The sequence below is a fragment of the Melozone crissalis genome, unplaced genomic scaffold (assembly GCF_028551555.1).
Source record: "Melozone crissalis strain CALT ecotype California unplaced genomic scaffold, PUWL_Pcris_2 ptg000018l_1, whole genome shotgun sequence".
Taxonomy (NCBI): domain Eukaryota; kingdom Metazoa; phylum Chordata; class Aves; order Passeriformes; family Passerellidae; genus Melozone; species Melozone crissalis.
The window spans coordinates 19,433,116-19,454,851 of record NW_026535796.1 but is presented as its reverse complement, the minus strand read 5'-3'; the positions used below and the strand labels follow the sequence as shown (position 1 = coordinate 19,454,851).

At 38.5% G+C, this 21,736-nt stretch overlaps 1 protein-coding gene across 2 annotated transcripts in view; it reads left to right on the top strand.

Annotated features, from left to right (window-relative positions):
- The window catches only part of INO80 (INO80 complex ATPase subunit), a 61,359-nt gene that overhangs the window by 27,701 nt on the left and 11,922 nt on the right, over window positions 1-21,736 (top strand). For both annotated transcript variants that reach the window (XM_054275292.1, XM_054275291.1), the window contains 7 exons: window positions 395-528; window positions 1,303-1,370; window positions 2,526-2,619; window positions 3,712-3,889; window positions 7,573-7,713; window positions 12,583-12,808; window positions 18,026-18,153. In XM_054275292.1, the coding sequence (XP_054131267.1) occupies window positions 395-528; window positions 1,303-1,370; window positions 2,526-2,619; window positions 3,712-3,889; window positions 7,573-7,713; window positions 12,583-12,808; window positions 18,026-18,153 (969 nt within the window). The remainder of the gene's footprint in view (window positions 1-394; window positions 529-1,302; window positions 1,371-2,525; window positions 2,620-3,711; window positions 3,890-7,572; window positions 7,714-12,582; window positions 12,809-18,025; window positions 18,154-21,736) is intronic.

The window sequence follows — 21,736 nt, the reverse complement described above, 5'->3', positions numbered from 1 at the left end:
GGCTTCTAGGAAACACCATATTGAAAAAAATCTGGCATAGGCAAGCAAATTGGCATGCAATTCAGTTGTGTTTCAGATGCAGTGTAGCATTGATGTTGCGTGAAGAAGGGTTTTAGCTCTATGATGCATGCATTTGCTAGCTGGTTTGGTTACAAAGGTTGGTTTGGTTACAATGGTTGAAGGAAGCCATTCAGTTGGGAAGAAGAGGCAGTAGCTGTTATATGAATAGCAAAAGGTCTGACGCCATATTCAGAGCAGATACACTAAAATAACCATGCAATATTAAGCAATACTAAAGTTTCAGTGATCATTGGTCATGGTTGATTTGGGATGTAGATGCTGCACTGGACTAAGTTAATTCCTCCCAACTTTTGACACGCTCTCTGTCTTACAGGTGTGCAATCACCCAGAGCTGTTTGAGCGACAAGAAACTTGGTCTCCATTTCACATCTCCCTAAAGCCATACCAGATTTCCAAGTTCCTCTACCGTCATGGACAGATCAGGGTCTTCAACCACTCACGGGACAGGCAAGCCTATTCCACTTCCTATCCAGTTTAGCATATTCAGTATTATTACTTGCACTTATTTTTATAAATGCTAATTAGCTCCCTTACCTGGTGTACTTAAGTGATGTTGGCTGAGCAGTCCATTTCCTTTTAGTCATTCAGCTGTTAAACATCTGATATAGGTGCTCTTTCTTGGTGGAATTCTAATCACAGAATATCCCTTTGATTGTGTAAGAAAGCCAGGAAAAGGAATTTAGAGTTGTTGCAGATGATGTGTAGTAGAATTGAGCTTCAAGAGATCCTTGAAATAACAAAAAGCCCCACCTGATTTCCCTTTAGTGAGTTTTCTCATGCAAGGAAACTGTCAGTATCTGTCTGTTGCAACATGGTATAACATGAGCATCTGCTAGTGCCTTGACAGCTTTTAATGCTCACCTTGGATGAGGAGAATCTGCCCAAGTGCAGTTTGCTATTTTCTCCAACCGTGCCAGTTCTTGATTTTGTCTGCATTCAGTTACGAGAAATGCTGAGGGAAGAGACAAGAGAGACGTGTATGAAGACAAGACCAGCTTTTCTAGAAACATACAGTGCAGTTCCAGCACAACAATGGTGTGTCTCAGTGTCAAATAAACAGCAGTGCATGTGGACTGATGGCACTTTCCTTCTACTGCTGTCCAGTTCCAGATATTCAGAGCACTAAAATACTTACCATGAAGAAGTGATTGTGTGATTGAACATGTTATGCATTAACAGCTTCTTATTGATGTTGTTTGGTTTTGTTCCTTTAATTTTCAGGTGGTTACGGGTTTTACTTTCGCCATTTGCACCAGACCACATCCAGCAGTCTCTCTTCCACAGGAAGGGTAGGTTTTCAGTCTTGAGAAGCAAGTTGGATTTTAATATGCCTTCTTTTTCAGGGGGAAGGAGTGAGAGGCCAGATTAATTAGTTCTCTGAGATAATATAAGAACTTACTAGAATTTTGTTTGTGTTTGTACGTACATTTAATTTGCTCAGAGAGGAAACAATGGAAAGCAGCTGGAATAATCTGTTGGATAACTTGTCATTTAGTTTGTCATTTAGTTGCTGCTTAATCCTAGTGCAGTATCCTAATTCAGTCTGTCTTGTTTTAACTTGCTTCAAGAGATTAGTGCTCCTTTTTAATCTAATGTGAATTTTTCATAGATTCAATTCTAAGAAATCTTGGATTCATTTCAGTACATTCTGTGTTGTATCTTAAACTGCCAACTTACTTTCAACTAGAAACTAGATGAGATGCAAGTGACCCAGAATCTATCAATGAGCAAAAACCCCAGAAAAGCTGCTGATATTGGAAGATACAATTTATTATAGATGATTGGGTGTTTTTCCTACAAGACCTAATGAGATCATTCAGCTACTGAGATGGGAAAATCTTCAGAAGTATAAAGCAGGAGAGATACTGGCTGCATTAGTATGCTGAAATCTGTTAGCGTGGACCTCTTCAGCTGGTATTGGGGCTATGCAGTGCACAGGGGTGGGCCTGCAAGGCTTTTCCCTACCAATACCTGCAGCTCCTTCTAACCCATTTGACTTCCTGGGTGAGAGGGAGCGTGTGAGACAGGCATCCTGAGGTATGCATGTTCTGGTCTGCTGTCTGGAAGATACTTGTTCAAATTTGCAAATATATACACTGCCTATTGATTCTTAATAAGTGAAACAAATGTCCACTGCACTTGAGCCTAGTATGTATTTCTCTCTCTTGGTAAGAAAGCCCTTCTTGGTAAGAGCCCTTCTCTTGCCCACACTGGGAAATGAACTGGAACGTGGAGTCTGGCAACAGAGATTCAAACTGAACTTTCTAAAAGATCTAGGTTAAGTATTTCTAAGATATGTGGGTTAAATTAAGATCTCCTGTTTACTCATCTAGATTTGTCATGTGTCATAGAATGTGTATCCTAAATGGATGAAGTAAATATAGCTTTCAGCTGTGAGTGTCTGTGAAATGTGTTGGCCTAACTTCAGTATTTCTGTGACCTAGGCATCAATGAAGAAAGCTGTTTTTCTTTCCTCCGGTTTATTGATGTCTCTCCAGCAGAAATGGCAAACCTTATGAATCAGGGACACTTAGCCAGGTGAGGACAACTTTTTTTTCTCTCTTTTAGTAATTACAGGAAAAGTACAGATGATGTCAGTCATTCCTCTCTAAACCTGCATTTTCTATGCCTCCTAATATTATAATTTCTCTATCTAATATTCGAACAGCTTCTAGAGTGTTCCTCCAGGTATAGGGCACCATTATGCAATGCAGTTTTTATGCCCTGTCACAAGAAACCCTGTGTTACAAAGAGTTGACATTGTAAATACACAGGGTGGTCAAAGGGCAAAAGGAGAGTTTGCTTCGGGTCATGCTGCAGGTTACTGGTGTTATCAAGCACAAAATCCAGACTTTGGAAGGCCACTTCAGTGCAGTTCTTACCAGTTGCACTTCATGTTTTAAACACACGTGGAATAAGCTTGTGCTGTGGTAGTTGTTCTTCAGCCCTGAGCCATACTTTCCACATGTCTTGTTATTAATATGGAATGTCATTCTGAGGTATAGGCTTTGAACTGTGGATTTATATTATCTTGAAAGGAGAGGTGATCTTTTAAGTTATAGTGTAGTCTGAAAGGACTCTGAGTCAGGTTAATAGGGATTGTAATAAATTTTAGACTAAAAGTAAGTCTTTATTATTAAATAGAGATGTTCCACTTTAGGGCTTTTTAAGTGTAATATTATTTTTTTGTTCTGGTTATTTTGAATTACTGTTTCTTGACTGCACCTCAGTAACATAATTCAGATTTCTCTTGATGTGTCTCAGTGGTATTTGTGATAAATTGTGCATTCATTACACATGTTGTTATGAATAATTTATATGTAATTTACAGAAAAGTCGATGCAATTTTAAATAGTAATGGCTAAGTGGGGCTTCACCATTTTCTATTAAGTGCTTCAAAGTATATCCTGATTTAATCACTTAGATTCAGTTAAACCACCTTAGAAAAAATTGAAATAAGAAAAATTTTGAAGATGTCTAGCAGAAATTACTTTCTTTAAGGCAGGATGCTGTAAGCCTGATATTCTGACAAAAACCGCATTTCTATCAAATACAGTTATGCTGTAAGTATATTCAAGTCTTTCTTTCACAAAGCAGTGAATAAATGCATCTTCTCTGTTTTTTTTTCAGATGGTTAGCTCTTTTCCTGTCTCTGAAAGCATCCTACAGGCTCCACCACATGCGCTCCTGGATGGAGACTGAAGAGGACAAAGAGCAGGGGTCATGTTTTCTGAGGAACAGGGATTTCTTGCTTGATGTAAATTTCCCACTGTCTTTCCCTAACTTGCACAGCTGCACTTTGCTGCAGGTAAGCAAAATTTCTGTGATCTGGGGACAGTAGCAAATCCTCGAAGAGTGAGAAACAATGAAAACCATTCTGTCCTTTTGAAACAGGGAAAACAGACTTGATAATGGGATGATGATACTGTCTGCATTTTAGATACAGTTAAGAGACTTTAGCGTGTGGAACAGAAAAATAGTTTAACCCATCTCCTTCACATGTGGCATTACATTTCAAAACTTGCTATAATGAATAAATCAGTTGACTTAGAAGACTTCAAAATATTACTGGAACACCAAAAGTAGATACAGGAGCAGCAGAGCTAGACTCATTATTTGTCAGGGATAGACTGTTTATGTAAGCTTAGGAGTTTCATAATGTTTTTTATATGCAAAATGGTCATTTTCTGGCTGAAACTGCTCTTCTCTTTCAATACATTGTTGCAGCAGCTGGGGAAAACAGAGACCAGCCTGACAGTGTAGCTGGTGAACAAGCATTTTCAGTGCTGTATTTCTACTCTGAAATTTGCTTCTGCTACTCTCTGGTAGATCCATATGTATTCAAATTACTGTGTAATGCAAGATCATTTTGTTAGTCTTTGGCCTAGGGTATGTGTGAAGATTTTGCCTTTTTGTGACTAAATTGCTGTTGATTTCCTGAGTTAGATTAAGGCTCCATTGATTCAGTTCACTGGGAAATAAGTTCACAGAAGAGCTAACGTGGAGTCAGGAAAACATCTTGGGCAGTTAGCAGATATGCTGTAAAAAAAAATCATTTCTGAAACAGTGAGATTGTGCCAAATTTCTCAAGGGAATATTGCTTCTGCTCATGAGTCTGGAAGGGGAAAGGAGATAGCCAGAATTCAATTGAATATTGTGTAGAGGAAGTTGAAATTGAAGACGCATAAGCAGTAGGAAACCAACCTTGGACTTGGTGTCATGTTTTGCAGCGTTGACAGCAAAGCCAACAAAATGAGTTCTCCTAGTTATCAAACAAAGAGCCAGCCAAGTGAATGTGTGCCTGTTAACTCTGGCTGTGCTGGTATTTCAGTAGTCCGTGTTTCCATGTCTAGCTTGGTAAGATCGCTATGCTATATGAATTTGCTTTCAGTTAGTTTTTCTGAGATTACAGTCAGCTCTTTCTATAGTGCCTGCAGTGCTATCTCTGAGACTGTAGTGTAGCTCTGTCCTCTTGTTTGCACGGTTAAGGAGAATTTGTGTGTTGGCAGTAAAGAAGATGGTATCGGAATTGAGAAGGTAGCATTCGTTTTTACATATGTAGAACAAGTCCTTACATAACCCTTGGTTTGTTGTGTATGAATATCAAAATGAAAATCATTAGATTTTCTGAAGGACAGAAGATGGATTAAGATTTTAGACTTTAAATGTAAAATGTGGAATATGCATGTGTAAGTTTTAATATTAATGATTAAATTTATAGAATAGGCTACAGACCCACCTATACCACAGTCTAGCAAGATTTAAACATTACTTTGGTTTCTCCAGATAATTTCTGTTCTTTGAGGATGTCAGTACTTGTGTCCTAAGGGCTCCCAGGGCTGTTGGCTGTGTGTAACTAATGACTGTTGCAACTGATAAGTTCAGTACAGAAAAAAGCCAGCTGAGGAGCAGAGTTCATCAGTGGGTACAATACAGTGCATTTGTGATAACCCCAGTGAATCTAAAGGAAGAATAGTCCTGCAGTTATGACAGATACTTTAAAGCTGTTTTCCAGCCTTCCTGTTAGACAAATTATCACCTGAAGTCACTTTAAAATAAGCTATATTTACAGAATTTTGTTTGCAGAGCTTTTGTTTAGAACACCTTAATAAAAAAAGAAAGGGTGGTTGGGGAGTGCAAAACCTAAAGGAGAGTTGAAAATCAAGCTTCCCTTTACATACCTGTCATTTAGCACTGCACATTATTGTGAGTGAAATGAACTAACTTTTTCCTTAGCCCAGACTGGAGAAGCTTTCAATGTAACATTCCCCAAGGCTTCCTCTTGGACTTCATAAGATAGTAACATGTAGGGAATGAGAAGGATGAGAAAAGAGGAAAAAGGAAATGGTAAAATCTGGAAAGGTTTTTCTTAACTGCTCAGATCAGCATTTCTATTTAAGAGACAAAGTATGAAAATAAGTCAATAGAAAAAGAGACACATTTATTTTTAATGGATATTTCTGAAATTGAAGTAGCATCTGTCTAAAGATGTGTTTAATCATGTAAATGCACAAAGTGCTTGCGGAGTGTGACGTCTCTTAATTGCCCCGGCTCAACACCTCCACATGATAGGTATTCATTTGTATGCATTGAATTAAATGAATATAAAATCTGCTCTGTTTACATGAACCCTTCCCTCCTTTCCTTTCGTAATTTTATTTCTATTAAAAAATGTAGGAGTGTTAATGGGCTTAAGATGTTGGTAGCAATCACCCATATTTATGTGCAGCTCTATTTGCAATATAGGAGACCCTCTTTCAGCTTATTTTGGAGTGCATAGTTGTACATCTGGGGTTTTAGTAGTCTTCCTCTTTGGTTTTTGGCTTTGTTGTTCTAAAGTATGTGAGCCATTTCAGAGCTGTGGCTGTGTTCAGTCCTGTAATTTTACCCAGTCTTTTCCATGTATGTGGTTGATGGGAAGCTGATGGGTTTCCACTGTCCCTGTTATATCTGGTGACTGCTCCATTCATGAATATTCAACAGCTGCATATGTCAGAATTCAGAGGGATGTTTCTTATGTGACCTGCTCATAGTTTGTACACAGGAATCTAGCACTCAAAGCAGATTCATGCCCAGGTACAAATATTTTTCTCTTATTTTGAGTACCTTCTTGAAGCTTTATTTGTTTCCTCCTAGGTACTTAAATTGCCATAAAGTCATCTTAAATGGGTCTTTGATGTTGTTTTCCAAAAGAGAATTAAGTAACAAACTTGCATAGGTTTGGAATTACAGTTTGTTAACTTCCTCTCTATCCATTTCTTGTATTCTGACTTTCCAGGAAATAATTACCAAATGCCTCTATTGACCAGGGTCACAATCAGCATGTCAGTGCTTGCTGTCATAAGACTTACTGGAAAGCTCTTGTGACTGCCTGCAATGATGATTCTTCTTCATAAAATCAGCTGTACTCCCAGTGTGGTGTCCAGGGGTGGGGAAGAGAGAGGCTTTGAGCTAAAGCAGCTGTCATTCTTTCCCCTCTGACTCTTGCTGTCCTTTCTTTACTCTCAGCTCTGGAACCCTATATCTGCTGATGCAGGCATACCCCCAACACATCTGGTATGAGCCAACTGCAGAAAACCTTGTATTTTCATGGCTGTTGAATTTTTTGTTTGCTCAGATGTGTAGCCAAAGAGGCTTCTGGAGAGGAGACAAAATTAGCGTAGGAAGTGGCACAAATATGGGAAAGGACTTGCCCTTTTTAGCAGCAGAGTTGGTGCTCTGTTGCCACTGTTTCTGTTCTCAGACGAGTAAGCCAGCATTCATATCCATTGTCCACAGGCAGGTATTTCCAGCCCTGTGATTCCCACACTGTTGTTTCAGCATGTGGCCAGTTTTACCAGGTGGTGAAGCATGTCACAATACATGTTTTCTTTATTCAAAGAGAAATACATACAGAATGTGCTTTGTCTGTATTCCTCATGAGTGGATACAAGATTTGAGAGTAGTATTTCTTCATAGATATTAACTTCTTCATTTTAATTTTGTTTTCAGAACCTTGTGTTCAGCAGCCACTGTAAAGCAGTTACTGGCTATTCAGACCATGTCATATATAGAAGGAGATCAGCTACCTCATGTGTACGATGCTGCCAGGTGACTGAGCTGCCGTCCTTCCTGTGCATAGCCAGTCCACGGGTAAGTCCCAGTGAAGTTGTAAATTATGTATTTTCTATTGTGTTTTAAACCCTGGTAGAACTGTGTCTTAGGAACACAATGATATATTACTTTCTTTTGGTTGGGTAAAACTGTTGTGAGGATATCCTTTTGCTACAGTATTCAATAGTGGTTTTTCGTAGGGGAAGTGACTGTAATGTGTACTGAGGGGAAAAGGAAAGTTGTAAGATGCACCCAACAGGAGCTGTTCTAAGATTTCACTTTCTCTCCTAATACCTAAAGCAATTATGGAAGAGATATTAAAGTAAAATATTAATTGATAATCCAAGGGGGAGATTTAGGTGTCATCACCACAGAATGAGGTGATTGTTTGGTCAGTTCAGATGGCAAAAGTGAGCTGGGAAGCAATGCTTTTTTGGAAAGGGTGTTTGTTTTCTCTCTTACACTCCAGAGAGGAATCACCAAATTGCAGTATATGAGGATTGTTGAAGTTGGCATTTTCTAGGTCTTTTGGATGTTTAGTGCTACTGTATGGGGTTCTCTGTCATCTGTTAAATTAATTTTGAAATTCTTTTGGTGGAAGTTTCCTGGCTGACACAAGAGACCTTCATTAGGTCTTTGGCTATTGCATTCCATGTTGCTGGATCTTGACAAAACTGGACAAAATACAATTTTATTACCAGACCATCCAGATGTTATATTCTTAGTCACTGTTGAAGTTATTGCTGTAGGCCTCATAAAATGATATGCAGTTATACTTTTACATTTGGAGAAGGGTGGAAGGCAAGCAGGACCTCACACAAGCAAGCTCATTACCTACCTGCTGCTGCTCAAGCTGAATTTATCTGTGTCAGCAGCTCAAGGGCTGGGAATCCAGCTGAACTGCTCAAAGTCACATGTCACCTCTGTTAAAGTATACTGCCTTACTGGAGAACAAGAGGTTATTCTTAGAGTAAATTATGAAAGCCACTTCACCTTCAGATTCCTTTGATTTGTCCCTCTTTGTACCTAAATTTGCATCATGGATGAAGAATATGTTGAATTGCTCCCCTACAGCAGAAAGGGTGGAGAGGGGCTTAGAAGGCTACAAATTAAGGGAAAGGTGAAAAGAAATCGTATCTGAGTTTACTCTAGTGAAAAAAATTATTTGTTTTGGTTTGGCTGGTGTATGAAAATGATTAAGTGTAGACAGGGCTTTTTGTTTTAGGAGTACAAAGATTTAATTTTATGCTTGTTAGAAGCTTTTGGCAGGAGTGTAGAAGACCTGAAAGAGAGGAAGGAGCACATATGTTCCCAGAAGCTATAGTCTTCTGTTGTTGTTTGATCCGTGATGAATTTTGGGAAGTTAACAGAGCAAATGATAGAAATAGGAGTGTGGGTTTATGTAGCAGCTGGGGGAGGGAGTAAGTCTTCTTTCTATGCAGGCAGTTTTTGTGAGTACAGACAGGTCTCAATCATAAAAAACATAACTTGGAGGATGGATCTTGCATTGTCATTAAGAAGCTAATTAAATAAATTTTGAATAATACTGTTTGGTTTAATTTCAATAGATTCCTTACAGACTGGAATATTGTGTGAAGCCATTTTGGTCATCTCACACTGTCTGAAAGGTGAACTTTGCATGAAGATAAATGCAGGAAGCATTTTACAATTGCCTTAGCTAAACTAACTTGTTTAATTTAGGGTGGAAATGCATTCATACATCCCTATCACTGTATTTTTGATGTATTTCTGAACCATGACTCTTACAATCAGTCAGTTTGACAATAATGTGTTGACAGAAGAGGATTTAATACTGAAGACTGATCTACCTTTTGTTATTAGTAAAACCAGAAAAACAAACCTGTGGGGAGAAAAATTTGAAAAAATGCGCCATGTGAAAATAAAGAGGAGAGTGAACAAACTTGTGAACAAACTTGAATGAAAGACTGTTTTGTTCATTTCAGAAAAGTCTTGTTTTCACTTGTAAGGGCATGCAAAAGATACAGGATTCTACCCTAGAAATATGTGCCTGCATTCTAAAAAAAAGGAACTGATGGTAAAGATAGTCTGGGGTCCTCAGAGGTCAATCAGTTTTGCCTGGGATATGTAGGAAGAGTAGTTCTTGTTAGTGTAGAAATAGCACTGAGGCGCACAGTGTTTGTGTCAAGATTGTCTTCTACCAACCCTTCCTTAGGTTGAGGTGTTACTGAAACATGGCTTGTAGCATCTTCTGACTTTGTTTGTCTTGTAGAAATCCTGTGTACAAATCTGTGTATTCTTTTCAGAAGATAGGATATGTTTGTGTGTCAGAAGTTAGTCTGCTCTGTTTTGTGGGTAGTGGCTGCCTGTCCTAGGGGTGGAAAATCTAGGTCCTAAAAATCAATATGGCAAGTTGTTTGTGCTTGAAAAGAGTATTTGTTCCAGTCTGTCCGGTGTAGAAATGTGAACTGAAATGTGACGGTGCATAGTAAACAACTTAAACAACCTAAGTTTGTACCATCATTTGTGATGTACAGTATTTTTAGCAGTGTTCAGGTGACAGAACTTGCTTGGATTTTGAATATTTTGTATTTTGGAAGAGGTTTTGCCCTTTTTCGCAAAGGTCAAACATATGCTTTGACTGCAGGTGGCAGCACAGAATAGCAGCAACTCTAAGAGTACCTTTTAGGTAGAGGAAATGTGTTCAGTTTCACTTTGCAGTGTTTTGTGTGGCTATGTGTAAGACCCATAGACAGGTATTAAAATAGCTCTTGTCATCTTGAAAAACAATGGCTTTACCATTATTGCAAAGATTGTGTCTGCTTTTTTGTTGTTTGTTGGGTTTTTTAAGTGCTATAACTGTGCACAATAATCTGTTTAAACAATTGTTTGGCCCTTGTAAACAGAAGTCTCTATGAGATTTATTTTTTCCTATGAGAAGAACTCCTGTGAAACTGGTCTGGGCCACAGCTAGGAAACCTCACTTAACACCTGTTACTTTTGAGTTAGCTGACAAATGTGCAGAGATGTACAGCCAATATCTAAGATACCATGCAGTCCTGAGGTATGGGTTGCTCTCTTTACCTTACAGTTCTAAAGTGCAGTGTTTAAAACTGGTAATAATTAAACTGTCTATTGCTTATCATTTAGACAAGCTGTTAAAATATTTCATTTGCATAATACAATGTTGTATATGTTACTCTCAATATAGCAATTTTATCACACCAGAGTAAACCGGAACAAAAATTTAAACTCCCTTCAAATATAGAAGCTTTTCATCTGCCATACAAAGATGGTTCTTTTATTGTGTTTAATGTTTCAGATGTCCCATTGTCCCACTAATCTCAATTCTGCAGGAAGTTCACTGCTTACTGTTCACCATTAAAACCTATAAGCCTCCTGTACTGTTTCTTCCCATGCAGCCCCACTTGCCTCTTTTAAATGTGAAAACTCTCACAAGCTTCATTTTATCTGTTGTTCATTTGTTACATTGCTTTTCACAGTCCTGGAGGGAATGTCATTTTTGCACACTGTTAGGATTCATGACAATGTTTTAAACTTACATGACTGTACATGGGAGATTTTTTCATTGTACTTCTGAAATAAAAGCAACAATGACTTCTAAATTAATGATACATTTGCTTCTTACATTGGTGAAGAAATTGTCACAGCATTTCAAATCTCTCTGTTACTAGCCTGTATTGCAAGGTTGTTTTAATAGTAAAATTTGTTTTCATTTCTGTGTCAGTTTATAACACATTATTAAGTCTTTAGATAGTATGTAAAAGCATCTACTAGCTTTCTTTTGTAAACTTGGTTATAAATAGATTTTATAAACACCCCAGAATGTTTTCCAAAAACAGATTTACATTCAAAAAATGTAGAAAGAAGTTGGTAATCTGTTGTTTGGTTGTTTTTTTTTTTTTTTTAAATTTTGTGCTAGACAATGAATTGGTTTGCATTTATATTTGCATGAAAGTGTTGTAATTGTGTTTACTTTGGATCATGGTATTTAACTCCTGGTGAAGTATCTGAAGTTAAATCCAGCAGAGCCATACATCCTGCTGTGTACCATGGCCCAGTTTCACTTTTGGTTGTTGTCCTATTGTGGTAAGGGAGAGATATGAGAAAGCTGCAGATTTTACAAAATCCAGCCTTTTCTGCTGGAACAGAGTTTTTCTTGAGCACCTTGCAGCCATTGGCATTCAGCTGTTTGGCTCATGTGCACCTTCCACTCTGTACAGATTTGGGTGGATGGGGCAGAAAAGGGGGAGTTACACTGAGGGAGCTGTTCCAGAACAGCTCACATGGCATGAAATCACACTTCCTGTGTTTGCAACACTGGTCTGTCCAGCTGGGTTGTATATACTGAAACAGGTAAGAGGGCATAGGATTCATAGAATGCCATAAGAAAAAGAGCACTATTTCTGTGCCCATTTCATTCAAAGCAACTGTAAAGCTCAAGAAATATGCTGTTCCTTTTTTCCTCATTTCTAATCTATGAATTGCCCTAATTTCGAATTATCACATGAATTTTTGTTAAGGACAACATGTGTAATTTCTGCTAATGAGATAAATACTTGATTGTGAAGGGTGGAACTAAAAAGAAATAAATCTTGGCAAAAGGAGAGGTAGAGCAAGGATATTACTCCTATAGTTTTGCTATCAGTTGTGTAGCAGTTGGCAGAAGGCATAGTTTATCAAAAGGCAGGTTTTCTGTGCCTGGTTGTTCATATGGTGTTTTTTGTGGTGTGGAGAGATGTTGCATCTTTGCTTGGTTTAAGCCCAACCAAAGATTGTTTTCTGTTTCTACTTTTCATAATGACTTGACTTCTAAAATTTGATCCCGTGGTAAGGTACTTGAACTGGGGGTTTGGGGACAGGGAGAAATGTGAACAGGAATATTGATTATTATTATTTTACCTGCAGGTAACAGCTGTGCCACTGGAGTTCTACTGCAATGACCGAAGTGCAGAATACGAGCGCAGGGCACTAAGGGAAGGAGGGAGTCTGGAAGCAAAGCAGTGTGTACTCCATGGTTCCCCTGAGCTTGCAGCTGACTGGCTCAAGCAGTGCTCCCAGTTCTTCCCAGAGCATCCAGGAGGGCTCTTAGGGATCAGGCCTCAGAATGGCTGGTCTTTTATCAGGATACCAGGTAAGTTTGGAGATTGCAGTGGAATGGAGGTGAGATAAATAAGGACATCTGTTATTTGGTGGTAGTTTATGCTTGGCTGTGGGCTTTTTGAAGGATTAGGGATGGCTGTGTGTTTGTTTTTCCTTCTGAGTGAAAGTTAACCTGGTATCTTAAAGTACACCATGATTTTGCATCCTCTGGCTGAAGTAAATCTTCAGTGGATACTGAAAACATCTAACACAGGTTTTTCTTGCAATGCTTGCAAGCCTCTCTTTGCATGTCAGTCCTCCAAATGACTATAAAGAGATAGACTTGCTTACTAGAGCACAGTCTGCTCTCACAACCAAGTACTGTTTTGAGATTGGAGATAGGAAGATTGCATGAAAAGTTAAGAGACATACCTTGCCTCCTAAGGTGTTGGAAGAGCTTCATATTGTTGTAAAAGATCTTTTATTGGTCTGCCTGGTGAAAAGGGTAGAATTACTTTTAGCAGTCTACCATGAGAAGGATAGGTTTGAGGACTAAGTTCAGAGGAAATCAGTCTGGAAAATAAGGCATGAGGGACTTACTGAATTTCCATTGAAATAAAAACTTACTCATATTTCCTTGTAAAGTGGGAAAACGGCACCAGTGTACCAGTAAAATAAATGTACTGTTTTTTCTTAGAATTAGACTAAAGTAATCCAAGATCTCACAGGGTTTGCCAGTACTGCGGTGGCTTTCATGGGCCAGATAGGCTCTAGCTGTCAGAGGATGGTCCTGAGCAACAAGCAGAATTCTGCAGAAAGTACTAGAGATCTGACAGATAGCCAAGAGGAAAAAGAGCTTACACTTCCAGATGCAAAGTTATTCCCAGACCCTTTTGGGTCAAGGATGTTTGGCAGGGGAAGTTAGTACAGTAAAAGGAAAGTGGCCTTTTGCTTGCTACAGGCCAGTTTAAGAATGTATTTTCTTAAGTGTTTGGAGTCATTTGAAGCACATGCACATTTCTGTGTAAGAAATGGAGAAACCATTTTTCATGAGCTTGCACTGGATTAATACTCAGTCATAGCTGATGATTTTATAATTTCTTCAGCAATTCTCTTAATTGTTTGCTGGTTATTTGGAAAAATAAAATGAATCTCTGTAGCAGAAAAGTGGGAAGTATTGAAGAGATAAATTAAGATAGAGGACATGGATAGAGAAATGTAGAAAAGTAGCCAATGCAGAAAAGAGACAGGGCTGCATTCTCTTGAAAGACTTCCATTTTAAGCTGGGGACTTTGTTATCAGCAAAAAATTTTAGAGGAATAAAGGTAGGGTACAAGAAGCTTTCAGAAGTGAAAGGATAGGTGCAAGGTTGGGCAAATTGTTGTCAAAGCACAACAGAATTTGGTTGAGAAGGAGGTTGGGATGAGTGTGTTACATAAAGCTGACTTAATTTAGGAAGTGTTGGACCTAGAAGTGGGGTAAAAAAGTAGTTTTGTTTTAATTAAGTGGAAAGTAGCATTCAAACCTAAACTTACTCTAAGAGAAGAGAGCACACACCACAACAGGACAGCTGTGTTCTAGGTGCAGAAGCAGGCACAGTGCCTTACAGAAAGTGAGTGATGTGCTGAAGGAGCCATTTGCAAAGCTAATGTAGCAAATGTCAAATGGAACAGTTGCTGTGAAGGTCTGTGGCAAATAGGTGACAAGAAGAAAGGGGGCACCTCTCTCTCCTAAACCCTGATCTGTCCTCTCCCAGACTCTGCATTCCCAGTACCCTTGCAGCAGGCTCAGCTGTGATCACTGTGGGAATCTCTTGAGGTTTTTCCTGTTCTTTGAAAGAAAAATGGTCCTGGATTAAATGGCAGGAAGTGTCTGAGTCCTTTTAGTATCGATAAAAAGCACCGGCCTCACTGGCTGTTTACTGTGAGAGCCAGCTAGCTCCTCACTGACCCCATTGTGCCGTCAGGAGGGGAACCAGGGGTGTCAACTGGAACCCAGGCTTTATCTCTCTTTCCTCTGCTTTTTGCATGTCCAGAGGCACTTTTTCTCATTCTCCAGAGAGCACTGAGCCCAGCTACAGTCATCAGCCAGAGCTCCTGACAAAGGTTATTCTGAGTCATAATAGTTTGTAACTATTCTTCCCAGATTCTTCCCAGGCCCACTGTATCCCCTTGTAGATAATTTATGTCCACATCCTAGCATGGCTGGAGGCAGTTGGGTTTGGTTTTTTTTCAGACTGACGGCCATTTGGTCTGGTTCCTTTTTCTTGTTTATTTCAGAAGTGCTGAAGAACCTAAAAATTTTGTCCTAGGGAGAGCTCTGAGACACTGCAGTACAGGACCTCTATCTGACTTAAAGTTTTAAAAGCTCCTTTTAAACAACAGCCAAAAAAAAAAATCTGAATAATTTGTCATTTGGAGTTGTTGCTGATCATTAAATGTAAAAACATGTAGGACTGCAAATTTTGGAAATCCCCTTTTAAAAAGTAATAGTTTTTTTATTTCTCCTAGGTAAGAGAAAATTAGAAACAGAAGTGAGAGAAACTAGAGTGGAAGACACAGGGTTTTTCATCTTTTGAATAATTCTGGTGTTTTCTGAAGATGGCATGAGTAAAGCACATTTTCTGTTACCATTTTCCAGAATTTGTTGTTTGAAGCACTAGGTGGCAGGCTTTCAGCGTGGAAAAATACTTGATCTTAGAAAAAACAGTGGCATCAGGATAGCAAGCTTAAAGGTGCCAGGTTAAGGACAAATGATTTTCTCTTCCAGAGATGATAAATCTCTTTTTTGGTAGTACTGTTTTGCTCTCCTAAAAAAACTTGAAAAACTTTCTCACCAGTGTTGTCTGCTCTACTGATGAGATATTGGATGACTTATGAACTGCTAACAAGTTGCTAACTTTTCAAATCATCTGCAAATAAATTCTTTACTTGTAATTTGCATTTCATTGCGATTTAAAAATAGTAACTTACACAATGGAGACCTCAGGAGCCAGCAGCAGAGGACATGCATCATTTCCAGTCAGCAAAGCTTAATTCTACCTATTGGTGCCTTTGTGAGAAAAACAGTAGCATTGCTAATATGTTAATCTGATCCTGTCAACACTAACTTTTGAACAGACCCTGTTGATTCTCTGAGTTTTCTTCCAGTTAGATAGCTTTTGGTTAATAATCATGTTAGTTTCCCACTATATCTAGATTATATATCTAGACTTTTCATGTAGCTTCACTCAGTATAATTTGTTCTGAAATAGCAAGCTGACCAATTAGAATGAAAGCAGAATGTCATGGCTGTATTTATCATTAAAGGAAATAATAGCATTTTGTATAAAGAGTAAATACTGCTGTTGAACAAAGGCTTTGGCTTCCATAAGTATATTTTGAAACCAAGTAGCTGTAATTCATTTCCATTTTGCTTAATTGCCTAAGTTGAAAATGTGGTTTTCTTTAGAAGAATGCATGAAGCTCTTAATGATTTACATGTAATTGAGACTGAATGCTGTTCTAGAGATGAGTGCATCATTATGCATTCTGTTGCACTTAAAACAAATGCTAGCCTGATGTGTGGGCTCTAGTTTTCCTTACAGTATTTCCTTGACTCAGCTCTCTAGTTAATGAATCTCCTAAGGTAGTTGTCAACAATTTAAGCAATGGTGTGGTTCTTGCTCCAGGCAGAGCAAGATCATCACTGCCAAAAGGAGAAAATACAGTCACTATCTAGATAGGCAGACAAGCAAGAAAGAGCAGACAGACCTGTCTTGTCTTGAGTTCTCAACTTGAGTGAATTGCAGGTGCATGGCTCTAAAATTGCCATAGGAGAGAGCATTCACAGCACTGTTTTATACAGCAAGTGGAATAGCTAGTTGTTTTAAACCATATGGAAACTCACAATTTTTTGAATTTCAGAAAGGAGACAGTTGCATTTTCTGATGTTCTGATGTAGATTCCAGCATCAAGTCCATTATTTATATTTAAGCTAAAGATACTTTTGAAAGAGAGCAACTGCAATCCTGCTTTACCCAGCAAGACCATAGCTGTACTTGCAGGGATTGCTTACTACTCTGCCACATGACTGCACACCTACCATATCACTTTGGTACTCATGGCCTGTGTTGCCTGCTGTGCTTGTATGACCTTTTTAGGAGTTCTGTTATGTGATCTGTGCTTCTCTCTTCTACTAGTCTGAACCTGCTTTTGGTTATATTAAAATACATGGTGGTCAGATGGAAGAATTAATTTTGTATATAACTTTTTTTTAAATTGGGATATTGGGCAAGACAGTTAACTGCCTTACAGAAAGCTGAATTCTCTTCAGCCCATGAAATAATTCATTCTATGTAGGAGGAAGTGTGCAAAAGTGTTACCTGCTAGGCATTAGAGAACATTACCTGCTAGACATGCTGAAAATCCTTGGGTTCTGTACTAGCCTGCACCATCTGCAGTTGTCAGCTTTCCGTTTTGGCTGTAAACCCAAGTTCAGACATCCAGAAGAATAGAGAATCATCAATGGCCTTTCCAAAAGATAATTTTTGGAAGAAAATTTCTCTTCATCCTCTTTCAACAGTAATGTATTGTTTACTGAAGTTTATGTACAGAATGTACAAACAGGAAGATCTCCTTCCTGAAAAATACTTCATGAGCAGTGCTGAAATAGACAGGACATGAAGTATAAAATCTGAAGTGACTGAAAAGATTGCCATCTGGAAACATTTCTTAAACAAAACAAAAGAAGAAAAAAAGGAGAGGGCAGGGAAGAATTCAAGGCAGTGCTGTGAGGGCATTGTTGTTTTACAGTGGCCTGGACAACTGCTCTTTTCTGGGAAGGTGAGGGGTTTGATTTGTGGAGGATAAGTCTAAAGCTCAGCAGCAGGTAGCAGCAAATGTGCAAAGGACAGCATTTTCATGTGTGTAGTGGAAAATATTTCTTCAAGTGTCAAGACATTTAGTGCTTGTTGATCTGGGCAGAATAAAACCTTAGATGAGGGATATGGCTGTCCAGAAAAAGGATTGAGCCCATATTTAAGACCAGTCTTTAATGAAATTTTGTCACATGGAGCATATAGGTGTGCTCCCATCCCAGCAAACAAAACTTAATGTTTTCATTGTGATTTTAAGTATCAGTTAGAAGGGATGTTGCAGTTTCTCCCATCACACCTCCCTGCTTCAGAGATTATAATGTAGTGAAGTGCTAGGAACACTTAGAAGATAACTTGTGGCATGTATCTGGATTGGCTTTATTAATTACCTCCTGTTCTTCTATTTCTTTTTAGATAAAGAAAGTCTGATCACTGACAGTGGAAAACTTCATGCTCTTGATCTTCTGTTGACACAGCTGAAATCTCAAGGACACCGAGTTCTCATTTACTCCCAGATGACACGGATGATTGACTTACTGGAGGTAGGAGAGCTATAGCTGACAAGACAAATTATGAAGATGGAGATTTAGCAACACTGTTTTGGAGAAAGTACAATAATTTGGATGCAGAAAGCCTAAATAAAATTACTATACTAGAGGATACCCAGAGGTTAATGCATTAATATAAGAATATAAGAACTGCCATACAAAGTTAGACCTAAAGTTCAACCTAGTGTTCTGCTGACACCAAAGTATAACAGCAGATGTTATGCAGAAAGTGCAAGAATACTGATACTTCACCATTACTCACGCAATTTCCAGCAGTTTGCAGCTTAAGGGGTTTCTCAACCAAGTGTGCCGCCTATATTCTCAGTTGTCCAACATGAATTCTTCTTCCATGGTCTTCTTCATTTGCATCTTAACACCTTGTTATGTGTTGGTAATTGCACTGCCCTGTGGCAAGGGGTTGCATGGCTTAATTATCCTCTTTTCCTGGCTTGAACTGCTTCCTTCTTTTTTAATTTGATGCCTACATGCCTTTTTATTGGAAGGAAGAGGGAGAACAGTGGTAAATTTTACAGTGTTTATGTTGCTTGTAATTTCACAGACCATTACCATTTCCCTCTGATATCTGATTCCTCTGCAGAAGTTTCATAAACATTGGGAGGTTCTCTGGCATATGGGATAGGAAAGAAATAAGGAATGAAGTCATAACTTATAATTTAAAACCAGACATTCTGCCTCTGAAAAAAAAAATCTTTATTTGATGAGCAGCTGTGCCATCAGAGAGCTAGGATACTGTCTTCTCCACAATAAACTGAAGAGAAAAAGTTAGAAGCCTGAATCAATAGCTGCCTAAGTCATGAGTTCTTTATGAACAGGAGAGTATTTTAAGGTCAGCAGTTAATAGTTCAATAACAAATCACAAGCTGAATTTTGTTTTTGCTGCTGTGAGGAAAAACAGAACTTGCATGGTTGCAATTCCGTATTTTGGCACTTTGCCTAGCATTGCTTTGTATGCCTCTTCTTTTGGCAAACATTGGACATGGTGTAGGTTTGTTGATACCCTGCATTACACCATGAAGCTCATAAAGCTGTGTTTAGTGCTTCTGTCTTTTCTCTTAGCATTCAATTTGAAAGGCTTATGAGCATACCATTTTGCTATTCCATCTCTTGAATGTTCAACTTGTGTTTTATTATCCAAATAAGCCACCTACTAAGCCCTCTGTTTTTCTTTTTCCCCACCCAAGTAACAGAAGCTGAAGTTAAGTTAAAAATCAAGTAAGGACTCCATTAATAAGAAAATCCTTGCAAAAGCTGTGTATCTGTATATATCTATTTTTTTCCTGTTCTGTCAAAATATATCTGCCTAGTTGAATATGAAAAAACACAGAATATCTTTTTTAACAGTGTTTGGACTATATTGCAGTAACCTAATCTATGCAGGGCAGAGAGCACAAAGTACCTTGTTTACAAAGTTACAAAATGTTTGTTTTATGTAGCTTCAGCTGGAGAGCTGCTGCATAGTTCAGCCATTATAAAATGGCAGATATAAATACAAAGAGGAAAATTATTTTTTTTAACAGAAGAGGATGAATTATAATCTCAGTATTGTTTTTTCATGCAGATGTGTATTTCATACTTTTTAAGATTTTGGTTGTTTCTCTCCATGTGATTGCTTTCTTCTATAGAAGTTTCATTGGGAATGAAACTTGGTTTCACTGGGAATCAGATTGTATTCATGAGATGAGAGGTTGGATTATGTTCTGCATGAAGTAAAATACCTTGGTTATACTGTAACAAAAGTTAATGAGTTGTATGAAAACAGAAGAGTTCTCTCTTTACTGTGAAGTAATTTGAAGGGAAAACATTTTCCTGAGAAAGTATCATTGTGGAAGCCCAGAAGAGCACTGGCTTTAGCAGCACTGCATTCTTGCCATACTCCGCTAAGGGCTAATGTACAAAGCTAGTTTGCAGACCTGGGGGAATAAATGCCAGCACTGCAGGTGTAGAATAATTTGTTCTTTTGCACTTTGTGCCTTTGTGAAAATGTCTGAAGTATGGAATAAGGATAAATGCACCTGATGGAATGAAATAAGTTGTCTTCTGTTTGTGCTGAAGTTTTTTTAGAAGACAGATAATGAAAAGATGGTTAACAGATGAGGGAAGACTAAGTCAAGATCAAAAGGTTGAATCATCATAAAGGCAGGTAAAGACAGTAACAAAGAAATGAAAGGGAAAGGTTCTTGTGATAATACTAAAAGAATTTATCAAATCTGGAGAACAGGTGGCATAGTGCCTGACAACTCTTGTCTGTCTTTTAGTTGGTGGCAGAAACCTGTCATAGAAATGGAATAAAATAATAGTTAATTAGGATTTGTTTTCTGTGTGGTGAAGTAGCTGTTCTCTGCTTTGAACTTCTGTTGTTGTACTCCAGAAATCCTACTAGCCATGAGCTCTGTTTCATGGAGGTAATCCACGTCTGGATTTGGCCATTTCCACACTTTTATTTACCTCATTTTCTCTTTTATCTGCTTCATGTTGAAGCTTGCTTCCTCTGCATCAGTCTTTTTCTCAGTTTCCTTACAATATGGCAGCTCTTCCACTGTTTCTGCAGAACACAAAGGGGTCAGGAGCCCTGAAGGATAGGTGAAAAGAAGGACTGGGCATGGTACTGTCAGAAGGTTCATTAGAGTGCAAGCACTGCCATGTTTTCTCGCAGCACATCAGTTCTGTGTGTGCTGAGCACTGTGGCTTGGAGCAAGATGAATCCAATAGTTCTTGCTGCTAAAGCACTGTGTTCCTTTCTGTCTTCATTTGCTCTCACAGCATCTCAAAAAGACTCATGCACCAGTATGGCTAAAACTAACTCGTGTAACCAGTAGGTGTTGCCTCTTTTCAGCACCCTAGAGGATGTCTTTCCAGAGAAACTCTGTGGTTATTTGAGCTTTGTCTATAATTCAGATTTTGTTGATAGTTGCACAGGTATCAAGAAATGCTGAGAACCTTAGAGCACGAAAAATGTGTCTCAAAAACCAAGTGGAAAAACCATTTGCTTTTTCGTCAGCATTCCTAGCTGATGCCATTTGATTTGTGTCTCAGGCAATGGTTTCAGTTCTGCTGCTTGGCAGGAGCTGTGGGCTGACACACCAGTGTAAGTGTTCAGTGTTCTCCTATGCAAGAGATTCACAGGCTCTTCGCTGCTGAGGTAAAGGCTGGACAGACATTATACAGCTCCAGGTTTTTAAAACCACCAGTCAAATGGTATACAATCGACAGGGAGCAGATGCAATTGGTGTGTTTGGAAAGGTTTGCTTGCACAGTAAAAACTTGGGATTTAGTAAAAATGTAGACTCTGTGAAAACAAACTTCCCATTTTAGTGATTTTTGTTTAGTTTTTTATTTATAGGAGAAGGCATGTACCAGGTCTGCAGTACAGCAAATGTATCTCCAACTCTGAATTGACATTGTCATTTATGTCTTACATGAAAGGCAGAAGCTGACATATGATTGAGTAGCTTTAACTTCTGGATTGTATTATTATCAAGTATTGCTTACAGAACATTTGTTGATCTGTTTATGGAACCTTGTTGTAATTAGCAATCCTGTTTTTATTGTGTGTGGC